The sequence below is a fragment of the Falco cherrug genome, chromosome Z (assembly GCF_023634085.1).
Source record: "Falco cherrug isolate bFalChe1 chromosome Z, bFalChe1.pri, whole genome shotgun sequence".
NCBI classification, from domain to species: Eukaryota; Metazoa; Chordata; class Aves; order Falconiformes; family Falconidae; genus Falco; species Falco cherrug.
The window spans coordinates 3,432,492-3,446,853 of NC_073720.1; the positions used below are offsets into that span (position 1 = coordinate 3,432,492).

A 14,362-nucleotide genomic window follows, 5' to 3' on the forward strand; every position below is an offset into this window, starting at 1 on the left:
TGAGACTCACACGCTTCTCGGTTTAACCTGTAATTATCCCCCGGAGGCTGGGGCTGTCTGCGAGAAAAACTTCCCTTTGCTCTCCAGCCGGTTTCCCCCGTATCGGGCGAAGCCGAGCAATGAAAGCAGCAGTTCCTGCTGGAAAGCAGACAAAGAGTCTGCTTGATTTCCTAAGAGAGGAGGCTGCATGCCAGAATTTGCCCAGCCAGTCATATAATACCCAGCCTCAGTTGCGAAAGGCTTCTCACTTTTGTTTCTGATGCTGGACTAGCAGTTTTGCAGACTGGTGGAAGATGTCAGGCTTCTCCCCTTCCAAATTTCTGTGTCCTGCTGAGAGATGGGAGCACTGGGCAAGGTCCTCTGCGACGCAGCATGCCCAGGTGGGCTCTGGGCACTAAATATTTTCATAAGCAACCCAAAATAAATTGTCGGGTCTGCTCCTGGAAATGCTGCATGTGGTGGAGCTGCAGCACCTTGCAGGGTGGCTCTTGAGTGCAACTAGTTTCCGTGGCATGCTACTGGGACCAGTCTCCCCTGGCCTCTGTGGCCTCCAAACCTGCTCTTTATAGAGGTAAGCAACGTAAGCCCCATGGGGTGGGCATGCAATGGCTGTTGAGGGGGGCAAAGAATCCCCAAAACTTCAGCTGTGGTTCATCATGGAACCTGGTCCTCCTCAACAGCAATGGATGCATGCTCATGCAGTGCAGACACCAGGAGCAAACCAGAGAGCTAAGCTGATGAGATTCACATACCCACGAATATTTGGGTTTATTATCTGCTTTCTGAGATCACCTGGGCTGCTGAGAAGCTGAAGTGCTCACTTGGTATTCTCAGGGGTGCCCACGCCACAAGCAGGACCGGAGAACCTGCCCCACCATCCTTTATCACCAAACCATGCACGTTTAATTGTGTTCTTCAGCAATTCTCCCTGGGAGATGGAGTGGGAACAGCCCAACGCATACATTACCCCTTCCAGCTGCAACGATATTTCTCCTGCAAGGCACAGTACTAATTATTGTGTATGATATCGCTTGCAAAATGGCATATAAGCAACGCTTGCCACAAACTAGCTCTTAGCATGCAGTGTCTTCTGATGCTTTGGTGATGACTCCAGCGTGAAAGCGCAGAAAGCTCGAAAATATCCACCCAGAGCCACGGAGAGGCTGGGATGTCTTAGAGCCCCAGCGAAAGCCGGATTGACCGCAGCCCACGCGCCGCTTGCCCTGGCTCCCCGATGGGCATTGCAGGTTCATCCATCCAGGTGGCAACATGCATGGACATCCAGACAGCCTTGGGCGTGAAGCTCCAGCCTTGCAACCGCTCTGCGGTCCCTGCCCACAGGTATGCTTTTCATCTAACGCGTAGGTCATGAGGAGGTGCCTGCTGGTATTCCCTCTGGGGAGTGTGGACCACGACCGCAGAGGAGCCAATGCGTTGCAAATGCATCATCCAGGTGTAGCAGCCAGCTCGCTGGTATAAAATGAGGCAACGGGTGAAAATGGAGACACATTTTAATTAGGAAGAAGGAAAAAACCAGCTACTTGTGCCACTCGGAGCTGAAGCAGAATGAACACACTGTACTGGAAAGTGTGACGGAGAGATGGTTTGTTTTTACCCAGAGGAGCCCATGGGAAGGGCTGTGGTGGACTTTGTCCTCAGCAAGATGGATCTGTTCCAGTGGCTGGGATTGCCATGGAGACCCCTTATAAAGGGGCTTAGGAGAAAGATGGGGACAGAGTTTTTAGCAGGGCCTGTCGCGACAGGACAAGGGGGATGGTTTTAAACTCAAAGAGGGGAGATTCAGACTAGATGGAGGGAAGAAATGTTTTACGCCGAGGGTGGTGAGGCACTGGCACAGGCGGCCCAGAGAGGTGCCCGATGGCCCATCCCTGGGAACATCCAAGGCCAGGCTGGACGGGCTCTGAGCAACCTGATCCAGCTGAAGGTGTCCCTGCCCATGGCAGGGGGCTGGGCTGGAGGGACTTTGAAGGTCCCTTCCCACCCAAACCGTTCTGTGATTCCATGGTTCTATGATCATCCCCTACAACCAGGAGTCCCGTTAAGGTGCAGGACGTGCTGTCCTGCTGACAGGGCTCTGCAGGCACTCTTGGTGATCTAAGGGACCACAGTTGGGGAACTCCTGCTCCAAAAACCTCCTGGCCGCCCCATGGTCTGCTAGATGTGTCCTCCTGGGAGGACGAGCCAGTTCTGCTGCACTTCACAGGCTCTCTGCAGAAAGACATCAATAGCAATTTTCTGCTTTTCCACTGGCCCCTTATCGACCCACTGTCGCAAGGCTTTCAGGAAGATGCTTGAGATAAGATGCATGGGACAGCTCAGCTGCTCTGCATGGGGAAGAGTCACGCACTTCTCTGAGCTACAAGCAATTGCTACAGCTCCAGTCTCCTTATTGTCACAAGGCACGGGGTGGTGAAAACAGCCAAGAGTGGGGAAAATGCAAAGTACAAATGAGGGTGTGGGGTATGAGTAATTACAAAACACTCCACCAGCAAGGCCAGTTTCAGGATTTCTACAATCTGCTCCCATGAGAGCTCCTCGACCCAGGACATCAGAAGGTCAGCTGAGCCGATCCTGCACCCACCAACAGCTGCACCAGTGCCATCCTCTCTAAAGGGTTACCAAGTCCGTCTCTGGGCATAGCCTGGAGCTAGGGAAGTCAGGTAAGACCTTTTCCTAGAGAAGAAACAAGTGAGCACTTGGAAACAGAAGGCCTTTAGAAGTCCACGGGCATAAATGGCATCTTCTCTGCTCACCCATTTGATGCTGAGGTTGGCCAAACACAAAGTTTTGGAGAACTTTTCCCTTATGGAACAACATTATTTGTTGGGCTCTGAAAACTCAGCTGCAGCCACTAGCAGTAGTAATTCTCTCCACACGACCTGCTCACACCTCTCTGGGGATGTGGTCAAGTCTTCAAGCCCACTGAAGATGCACAAGGTGCCACCAGCCCATGCATCTCGTGGAAGGGTCCCTCTTCCCAGTTCCCTGACCAGGTCGGCTTGGTCTCAGCCCAGGTGGGAACATGCGAACAGCAGCTTGCGCTGCTCCTTTAGGAAGAGGCCACCACCATGGGTCACTGTTGGTCCCACAAGCAGCTGCCCAGAGGAGGTGGCACAGGGTGGAAGGAGCTCTGGGCTGGAGCTGCTTGCACTGGCATGGCTGCGTTGAGAGCTGTCTCCATAGGAGGCACTTTCCCTAATGTATTTTGGACAACCTGGAGGAGTTTCTTTGGGGGCACTTCTCCATTTACACTGATGTGCTCTCTCAGCTGAGGATGAGACTTCTGTTCTCCTATTACCCACTCCCTGGGAGGATGGTAAGAAGAGATTAATTTGTTTATTGCATCAAGTAACCAAAATGTTGGTTATCCTCCTTGTCAGGTTCCTGAGGAACTCAGAGACACTTAAGAGCAAACTGAATTAAGGCCAGAGGAACAAAACCCTGTACCCAGTCGTGGGAAACTCCTCCTACTCCTTTCCACTGTAGACAAGGCAAACCATGAAACATGACTCTCTCTCCCTGGATCTGGAACAGCAGAAGGGATTCCTGCGAAGATGGAAACCATTAAGAGGTAATTACTGGAGACAATGACAAAGAAAATCTGGTCACTCATCAACCCAGACACTGCGATCCAACAGTAGCCTGGTGGCTACACATCTCCTGGCTGGAGGTCGACCTTCAGGACCCAAAGGTGGGTGAGAGAGACAGCCAGAGCCACCCAGTCTGCGTGCACAGGGAGACCGAGCCACCCAGACGGCCAGCTTCATCCTGCCCGGCCAAAGACATAATAACCCTGGGAGAAGAGGATGTGATCTCATCCCAAGGGTCCCGGGGAAACACAAAACATGGAAAGAAACAGTGGCGAGACCATTGCGCTTGATTGCGACGGGCTCCACCCTGGCTCGCTGGACGCTCTCGGCTTTCCTGGATCTGGGGAGGGAGAGAGCACATGGTGGCAGACCGAATAGTTGTGTTTACATCCCATTGAAAGGGTTTTTGGGAACTAACAATGCCTGGTCTGGAGGGTGAAGGAGAATAACAAAGCCACGTGAGAAGGAGGGACCATCCTTCGAGATGGTATCTAGCTTCATTCAGTTATATCTGCCCTAATTGCTTCCTCTGCCTTCTCCACGGGCCCCAGAGAAACAAGGGTGGTATTTCCCCTCCCCTATTTAAAATATGCCATTACGGTTTAAATGCTGGGACTAAACAAGTCCTGTAGCTTTCCAAGAATATACATTCCTGCACATAAAATACTCAACGGAGCAGGTGGGCTCAAAGGCATCGCGCAGCCCTCCCTGTTTGGGTCCATCCTGATCTGCCTCCAAATAAAAGAGATTAAAGAGAATTTTGTTCCCACCCATACAAGGTGCATTTGCAGGAGGGTTTTGCAGCGCAGCTATGGTGGGTCTGTGTGCATGAATGCTTTTTGCACAGCTGTTTATTTATCTATTGCGTGGCAGGCGCAGATGCATGAGGACATCCATCCCTGCGGGGAGCACGGTCCTACAGACACGTGCCTGTCCCTCCTCTTTGCAGACCCCTGCTCCCTCACATTACCTCCTGCCATGGCTCTGAAGGTCCACATTACCCCACACATCAGTGTACCCCGCTTGCTCCAAATCCCAGACCTTTCTCTCAGTACTTCCAGGTCTTCAATCCTCCTCTTCTGGATTCCCAGTTATTTGCTCTCCCCATTTCTCCTTCCTTCCCATGTCCCTGATCCCCTAGTCTCCTCTTTCCCCCTCCTTCCCTGGCACCCCTTCCCTCCCATGCCTGCATCCCTTGTCCCTCCTCCATCCTTCTCTGCAACAAACCACACCCCAGTTTGTCCCAGTCCTGCCAGACTGGAGACCAAACCACCGATTTCTGCAGAACCAGATGGGGGGGGACCAGAAGGGGACTTCTCTGAGGACAGAAGTCCCCTTCCTCACAAAGTATATATTTTCTCCAGTCAGATCTGGCCTCATGGAGCTACCCAGGTGGAGGGGTGGCACGGGGTCAGGATCCGGCCCCCTTCCTGCCTTTGCTCATTCAACAAAGGAAGAATTCTGTCTCATTCTCTGCCTAGGATAATAATCTTAAAAATCCTAGCATCTCATTATACTGTCAAAGACCCTATTTTGACTCAAAAGGCTTTTTAAAAAGTGAGAGTGATTTAAAAAAAACCAAAACACAACACCAACAAACCCAACATGTTAAAAGATACAATTTTCTTTTCCAAACAGCACCACCCTCCTCGCTCATCTGACTGAAGCCAGGAAGGTTTTGGTCTCTCTTCCTCTGAAGGAGACAGTGAAAAGGCGGTGCCCTCTTGAAGTTCAGACGTTAATTACTGCGTTAGAATATTTTGCTAAATTACACAGCATGGCCCCAGGAGATAACAGGCACTAAGAGAAGGGAGGGGAGTGGATACCCATCTACATGCTGCACCGCAGACTCAGACATGGGGGGAAAGCAATTAGATGGGGAGTATTTAACCTCCCTGCACCACCCCCCGAGGAGGCTTTCAGTTAGCAGCATGTACCAAGGCAGGGAAGCGATGGAGGCGTGCCAAGATTTTAAACGATGCTGAAAAGGGAACATCTCCGCCAACCAGACTGGAAGTAGGAGACAACTCCTGCAGAGGAGCAACTGTCCTGCCTGCTGCCAGCCTGATGGGTCTGCTCCCCACTGCTTTGGTGGGGCACATTCTCCAGGGGTCTGCTCCTGGGCGCTGCTCTCAGTCCCCAGGGTTGGTAATTCGACCATAAAAGCATCTGTCTTGGGTCAGGGCAATGCCCACATCTCACTTATGGGTGGCAGTGCTCAAGGCCATACCCCCAGCGTACCCCCCACCCTCAGCAACAGCTGGAGGGATCTCCATCAATTGGTCTTGCAGCCACAGCCTCCTGCACAAAGGAGTTCTGCAATTTAATTAGTCTCTCTCTGATGAGCTGGTTCCTGGGGTTTGCTCCAAACCTGCCCCAACAGCCCCGACCCATGCACCCGCAGGCGCTGAGCGCGGGACAGTGCCACAGCAAGGCTGCTCCTTGGAATTCACTCCTGGAATCCAATCCCCTTATATCCAAGCTAGGACATCATGGGTGGACAATGAGACAGGTAAAAAACCTGGTTGGATGGTTGGGCTTCAGAGGGTTGTAGCTATTGGGATACAGCCCAAATCTGCCTGGAGGAGCGACGAGGAGTACCGAGGCGTCTGTCCCAGGACCTGCCCTGTTTAGCATCCTTATCTATGACCTGGAGGAGGTCTTCTGAAGTTTGTAGATGACACCAAGCTGGGGGGGACCACTCAGTGTGCTCGAGGATCAGCGGTCCAGAGGCACCTCAGCAGGCTGGAGGAAGGAGTCAAGAGGCACATTCAACATTCCAAAAGAAACAAGCTCTGTGCAGGAGAAGAGCACAGGGGCATGGGCAAGTGGTGGGATAGGGTTATTATGGGGGGCGAGAGGGGGCAGAGCCCACCCTGTGCTACTTGCCCTTGTGGGACCCCAATCAGCAAGGTGCCTTCAGGGGACCACAGTGACATCTCCACCTGGCATCTTCTCAAGCTTTAGGTCCCACAAGCCAGTTTTTCCACTCCTTGCTCTGCTGCCGTAGGCAACTGCTCAGGTTACCTGGCTGTAAAGCCAGGTCTGACTGCTCAATGGCATCATAAAAATAAACAAATGCACCCAAACCAGCACTCGACACCAACCACCTTGGCTGGAACGACTCCTCCTGGCAGAGAGCTGGCGGGAAGGTGGCAGCTCCCAGGCCCAGAAGTACCTCCTGAGCTGGCATCCCAACAACATCCACTGAGGATGAGATCAAGACACAAGAGGAGCCAAAACTCCTGACACCCCTCATCTGTACCAACTTCTGCCAGAGCATGATTGTGGCTCCCAGCTGGCTGCCATCCTTCCTTCCCTGCAGACCTCAGCCATCACCAAGAGCCGGGCCAGGTCCCTCAGGACCTAGTCCCAGTGCTTCCCCTCCACAGCAGCACCAGGGGATGAAGCAGGAAGGGCAGCAAGCTGGGCTGGCCCATGCCAACCCTGCTGACACACACGCAGCCATGGGCAGCGCAGAGCTGCATGAAGAACAGCCAGCTCCAACCATGCTTAGGAAAGAGCTAGAAAAGGCAAAAGGGGTGATAATCAGTGAACAGTAGATGGCAATCAATATTATTTATTATCTCTACATCTCCAGTAGACAAGAGGCACCTATTGCACCAGGCACAGGGCTCTGGAGTGCTCCTGCTCTGCTGATGGTTCAACCGACATTTGCTGGTCCCTGGTTTTAAACCATTTTCTACGTTTTGTTGGCTCTGTCGAAGGCCACAGAAAAGCAGAAATATGGCCAGGCTGCAAGGATCAAAGTCCCTTGATTATTCTCCTGGTTTTAACTGGGGGACATACACTGTGAAGTGTTGTTGAAATGGGGCTGAATGTGGTCCTCAGTGTTTGGGCATAGGGCAGGGGCTTCAGGGCAGCACATTCACTCCTCACCATCCTAGAGATGTACAGGGACAAATATGGTTTTGTGAAATAAAGTGAGGCCAGAGCTGGGAGCACACGGGGTGTAGGGCTGGGAGAAGACAGTAAGACATCTCTTTTGCTTAGACCATCAAGAGCAGGAGCCAGGTCAACTTCCTAAATGGCTAGAAGTGTTTTCATCATGCTAGATAAAAGACTCATGGAGGAACATGGTCCTGGAAGATGCCACCACTGGTCCAACATGAGGATAGCCAGGGCTGGAAGCAGGCAAGGGCCAAGCCCATGGTGCCCTGGCTGCAGCACAACCATCCCTGGGGAAAGCATTTCCCCAGAAACAATGCCCTCTTCCAGCTTCTCCTCAATTCCCCAAAGCTCCAAGGGAAGAATAGGAGGAAAGCTCGCTCTTTTACTTCTATTTAACTTCTCTGCTTTGTTATTCTTTTCCCAGGCTCCCTAAATTTGATGGCTGCAATAATCCTCTGGTTCTCATCTGCAAAGGGCTCTCCTCTGGTTGCCATAAAAATTCCTCCTTTCTCCCAGCTGTCCTCAGTGCTGATCTCTGGGCTGCGCTTGGGTATCCATTTCCCTTTTCCAAGCTAAACTATGCAGTACTCCAAGCAGAAAAACATGTTTTGATCCAAACCACTATCCAAACTTACCGTGCTTCATCAAACCATTTTAACGAGCTGGACTCACGTTTACTTCTCTTGGCAAACCACCTCTTTGCCTAAAATCCCAGCCTTGACCCCACTAGACCTTGTTGTGAAGATGCTGTCCGCACACCCAAATCTCCCCCCAAACCCCCAGAAAGGTTCTGGAAATTAAACATTTTGATTCTTTGGGGATTCAGCTCCTGGGAGATGCAGTCACCGTGTTGGATGTGGTGGTAGACCCTTCCTTCGCCCCCTGCCCTGTTTTCCAGCAGGCAGCTCAGGTGATGGGCATGGAGGAGGATGTGGCAGAGCCCCCAGGGACAGGGGCTTGGCATGGACCACGCTTGTGCCAAGGGGCACAGCCACTCCTTTGGCTCCTGAAAGGCTGCCCGGGCGAGGCGGCAGCTCTGACCCAAATTTCCTTTGCCATGATTAAACATCCATTCCCGTGGCTGACATCAAAACACAGCGGTCTGCCTGCTTCCCTGAGGATGGTGATGAACGCTAGTTCGATTAACCAGCAAACCCCAGCATTTATCACTCCAGCCTTGCCTGAAATGAACTCCTCTTTGGATTTTTTTTTTTAAAGCCCACAAAACCAACCCATCCACACTGCTCAATAAATAACACTGGCATTGCCACCCGATGTCCCTAGCTCCCCTTCACCGGGCCACCCAGCACTGATGTCCTTGCTGTCATCCTTGTTTCCTCCTACCCAGCCCAGTTCCACAGCTAACGATGGTGTTAATAAGCTTTTATTTGGGGGAGGGGGGCAAGGAAAGGAGCTAAGTGAGGAAGCTTTGCAAGGGGAAGGGAAGAGACATTCCTGCCTCAGTCATCAGGCAACTTTCGCCGTCCTCTTGCTTACTCCCTCCCTGACCTTTGGCTGAGTCTGCCAAGGCTATAAAGGAAAAGGGAAAAGGAAAAAAAAAAAAAAAAAGAGACAGGGAAACTCAAAAGCAAGAGGAGCTGAAAGGACAGGCAGAGGGAGAGATGTTATCTTGCCTCTGGTAATGATTTATTGTCAAAGGATGGGTGGGCTGAGGCAGAGGGAGTGAAGCATGATTGTGGGCAGCACGAATGGGCTTTGCTGGGGGATGCCTGAGGGGGAAGGAGTTAGGGGCTGAGACGGTACGTGGGGATGTATTTGCTGATCAGCAGGACGGGGAAAAACCCATGATGAGCACCACTACACCTTGTGAACCTGTCCTGATGCAAACGGAGGTCCCAAACCTTAGTCTGCCCTGGGACACCAGCCCATGTGCTTCATGAAGCTCGCCAAGGGATGAGCCCTCCGTACGATTACAGAGTTTCCACCCCCTCATAGAGCACCCGGCAGGGTCAGCCTGTGCAGATGTCCCTGTCCCCTCCTGGTGCAGCTGGACCTCCTTGGCTGTGTCCACAGCCTGGTTTTGGCTCTGGCAACTGCCTCAGAGCCTGGCACCTATCACTGCTGATAATCGGTGGTCGGGTTCTCCTGGGCTGGCCGTGCGCCTCAGGATTAGCTGACGGCGGTAAAAAACAGTGGCGAGACAAAACCCCATCCCAGAGCCACAGAAGAGGAATGGAGTGAGTCAGGGTCACAACCCCGCAGAGTGAGCAGTCACGGATCAACTGTTTTGCTGGAAGGCTCAGGCTCACCCATGTCAGCTAAGCTAAGAGTCTTCTTCTCTGACAAACAACACCATGGGAACAGAGCTGTCCTGCTAGGGAACAGAGAGATGTACTTTTAAGAACCAAATTTATGCATGACGTCTTGATATCATTAGTAAAGGCTTTTTTTGGAGCTGCCCTGTAGCAAAATATATCCTTGATAACGTGAAATTCATGTCCTTCTGTACATCTCTACATTGTCACCATGTCCCCACATGGTGACAAGAGGGACTGTGTTGGCATGGCAAGGGCAGACCGGAGTGGGCAGGGAAAAATCCTGGCAGAATCAGGGCTGGGTTGTGTCACGACTGTGATGGGAAGCCAAGGGGAACGGGGACTTTGCTAGACGCCAAGATCTTCCCCATAAGGTGACACATACCGCTGTGGGCAGAGATTTTGGGGAAGTTTGGCTATTCTTAGCACCCCTCTCCCACCTCCTTCTCTGGATATGTGTGCCTCGTCACGATGCCCAGACTCCTTCTCACTGCTACACTCACCGTCTGTGAACCCTACCCACAATATTACTGTGAAGACAAAATGTTTATGATGTGCTTGCATTCAGAGAAAACTTCCCATGCATGTAAAAAAGTCATCGCTGGCATTTTCTTTATCTTCCCCTTGCCCAGGGTCTAGGGGAGAACTTATTTTACAGCAAGTTATTTATGGCCTGACAGAAGCACTACTGACAATTTGAGATTCACAGCTCCAACCTCGGGCAGCGAGGTGGATTTTTCTGAGAAAGTCTTCGACAGACAGCATCAGGAGACAAAACCATCTTTAAAACAGGACAGGGGAAAGCCTTCTCCTGCTCTGCTGAACATGAACACCTGAGTTGCCTTTTCTGTTTGTCCTCACCAAGGTTTCTGCCCCCACCCTGAACCACGGGGCAGTCAGGCTCTGAAATGAGCTTGTCAGGAGCTCAGATTCTGGTGCCCCAACCCCTGCGGCAGGGCTGGGTTTCTGCTGCACTAGGTGGGGGGTAAGGACATACGGGACCTCACCTCTCTCCCTCTTCCCTTCCCTCAGCCTGCCCCATCTATTCAGGCGGCTTCACCTGTTTTTAAGAAGCTTTTTAAGCACCTTGGGTAGGGATTTTCACAACGTTGGGATTTGCAAACTCAGACGCTGGGTTTGCAATCCTGACTGCTGGGCTTTGTGAACCCTTGGACAAAGGGGTTTTGCATGGAGCACGTGTTTTTAATTAGCAGAAACACAATATGCAGGAAAAGCCAAACATCCCGGCAGACACAGGTACTTTTGGGGTGAGAAGTGTTGATGCTGGCAAAGCAAACCGCTAGGAATCGTAAAGCAAACATCTACAAATCCTGGCCACCTCAGCCCTGCAACGCAGCAGCTTGGGTCCCAGGTGGAGAAGGACAAACCCTGAAGGCATTTACCTCCCTGAGGCAGGTATAAATGGGGCAGACAAGGACACGAAAGGGCTCTCCGGTGCTGCTTCTCATGGTGCCGAAGACTTCGCAGAGAAAGGTGATGAACCCCAGCCAGCGCTCCACGTCCCGCTGCTGCAACTCCTCCCGCATGGTGAAATCCTTCTGCAAGAGGGACAGAGACAACAGGCTGCATCAGCAAAACCGCATCGCCATGGGAGAGGCAACGGCTGTCTAGAGAGAGAATTAGGAGGAAATTGAAACTCAGGGTGGGGGGAGGAAGACAGACAGACTGACTCTTTAGTAACAGTGGGGAGATTACTCAATGCACGCGGAGTGGCTGGAATTTCAACACAGCAAAGCCACCAGAAAGCAGGTATTGTAGAAATACCACCAACCCTTGCAATAACTGCCATGGCTTGCGCTACAGACGGCGTCCCTGTCCTCTGTCCTCCCCCTCGGACAGACATGGTGACTCTTTCCCATATCCACAACCAAGATCAAATAAAAGCAGCAACAAAGAGGTTAAATTAAATGCAGGGGAAATGCAATGAAAGCTGGTGGCCGTGCCAGGCTTGATGGTCCAGGTGGACCTGCCCAGCCTGTTCATTCCAGTATCTTCAGCAGACCCAGTGTCTGGCCAGGGGCATCTTAATGGCCTGGCTGCTCCCTGGGGTCTCACAAAATTACAGCACAGACTGGCTCCTTGCCTGACCAGAAGATCAGGGCAGCCTGAGCTTGGCATTAAAAGGTCACCCTGCTCCTGAGCTGATGGTTGCCATGACCAAGGATTATCCAAATGACGTGATTTATGGAGCAACATCAGGAGGAAGCATGCAGGGAGAGAGCTGACTCTCCATCAGTCCTCCAGCTGGGGAGAAAACAAGGGATTTGCCCAAAAGCAGGGCATGAACAAAGGATGTATGTGTTGGGAATGTGTGGCAAAGAGCAAGGGGCAAGACAGAAAAGCAAATAAAAGCTTTTCTAGAGGCTTATCTAGAAATGTGCCATTTCTAGAGGATGGCACAAGGGAGTGCATCACACTCAGAGCCAAGAGGGTTTCCCTGGGCTCTCAGCAATGCTGCAGAGCTTCTTGCACGATGTCCCACACAACTTTGCTTGTCTGTGTCCATAGTGACCTTTCCTTGGTACTAAAAATTAGTAGACACTAACTAGGGGAAAATTAAAGAACAGGACAAGTTCGTTCTCAGCAACGAGTGTTCCCAGTGTGGGTTGCGCAACATTTGAAATCCAGCAACTAAATAGATTATCTTCTATCTTTTTCATCTCAGTTTATTCCTACTGCCTGAGACAAAGGGCTTTTTGCTCCTGCGAATGCTCCGACCTGCAGCTGCACTCCGCAAAGCCAGGGAGATATAAAAGCCACCACACCAAAGTTCCCTCTCATGCCCTGGACAACACATGAAACAAAGGTAAGTAAAGCAGCTGCTAAAGAAAACCAGGCAAAAGCATGATGATTATTTTCATGACACAACCGTATGCATAGAAGATCCAAGAGAGGAGCTATTTATAAGTTTCATTACAAAAGGAAAAAAAAAATTTGCATATGCAGGAAAAAGACTTGTAAAAGAACCGAGGCACTTCTTAACCAAACAGTGATGACTAATCCCTCTCTCCACCCATTTCTATAAGGCAATTGCCCAACTGTGTCTGCGACTCCAAAGTCAACCTGTAGCTAAATCCTGTTGGGTCTTTTCAGACTCTCTGGGGGAGTTTGTAGAGTCTGTCCTTTCGTTATCCAGCTGGTCCCAGGGCAGCGACAGAGGAGAGAGTTATTTGCCAGCTCAGGTTATCACCCCAGGGTTACCAAATTACTTGAATTTTAATTTAAAAAAGTCCAAGAGAAATGACCTCCTGATTTTTGAGAAATTACAAACCACAAGCAAGAGCATCCCGTGCCCCTTGTCTGCACTGATGGGGACCTCCAGCCTTACCACCCATAAAGTCACCCACCTGTCACCTCCAGCCTGGAACAAAAAGCACCCTCAGAACCCTGGAGCTTTTCACTGATGCCCTGAGACCTCTCGATCCCCTGGCACTGAGCTGTCTCCTGCATCTCATGCAGCATCCCTGCTGTCTCCAGCCCCCAAGCCATCCTGTCCCTCCCAGGCTGGATGCCCCCCGACAGCCCCCTTGTCCTGCCTGGGAATGTCCACGCTGATGTACCCAGGGAGCTGGGCCATGTTTCGAGGTCCCTGGGACATGCTGGGAAATTCCTAGCCACTCGGGATAACCACATGGGCTCTGCAGTCCCAGATTACTGGAAAAGAATAAAAGCCACTGCAGGAAAGTCTCCTCCTTCCTGTTCCTGCTTCAAATATACCACCCCGCTCTGCAGCCTTGCGAGAGAGAAAAATGACTCTTCAACATTTCCTCTTTACAAGAATATTTTCTGTAAAAAAACCCGATCAAACCAATCAACCAAACAAAAAAATTCCATAAAATGACCACCCAACTAAGCCAACTCTCAGGCCTGGGATGGGAGCTGGGCAGGAAGGGATACCACCGCCTAGCACCCTCTTTTTTTCATCCCATGGCACCTGACGGGTGTTGCCACCCAGCAGAGACATCAGTGACCACCGTCCCCCCAGCTTTGCAGCTGAAGAAGACCCTTGCAAAAGAAAAGGGACTGGGGTCCTCTCCCAACCTCCCCAAGTAATGAAAAAGCTAGTGCAGACTTTAATGGACCCCCATGAAGGACAGGAGCAGGGGATGTAATGTGGGATGAATGCAAACATCACCATGAACGTTTTCACCCAGAATGTGATAGAGCAGTGGGAATAATTCTGCTTCACTAGCAGCCTGAGTTTGGGCCAAATTTTGCAAAAAGAGATCATCTGCATGTACTTTGCAAAAGGGGAGGGTGATACAGATTCCTTTGACAAAAGTAGGGAAAGCACCTTGCCAGAGGCAGGAATGACATCTTCTGGACCATGCCTGACTACAGACAAGAGATGGGCTTGCCAGGAGCTGAACCTCTGTGGTAGCTGGACTTGCAGCACCAGGGCTCTCCTGAAGCACCCCGAGATACCCATCCGCTTCGGTCCTGCAGGGTGGTGCTACACCAGTGTCGCAGGACGCATGAGGAAGGTGGCCTGGGGAGCTTTGTTCTTAAACTGGGCTTTCAGACACCCGGTCTGACCAGTAC

General features: G+C 51.4%; 1 protein-coding gene across 6 annotated transcripts in view; it reads right to left on the reverse strand.

Moving 5' to 3' along the window:
- The window catches only part of CTIF (cap binding complex dependent translation initiation factor), a 141,521-nt gene that overhangs the window by 5,693 nt on the left and 121,466 nt on the right, over positions 1 to 14,362 (reverse strand). For all 6 annotated transcript variants that reach the window (XM_055698878.1, XM_055698877.1, XM_055698876.1 and 3 more), the window contains one exon: positions 11,203 to 11,358. In XM_055698878.1, coding sequence (XP_055554853.1) covers positions 11,203 to 11,358 — 156 coding nt within the window. The remainder of the gene's footprint in view (positions 1 to 11,202; positions 11,359 to 14,362) is intronic.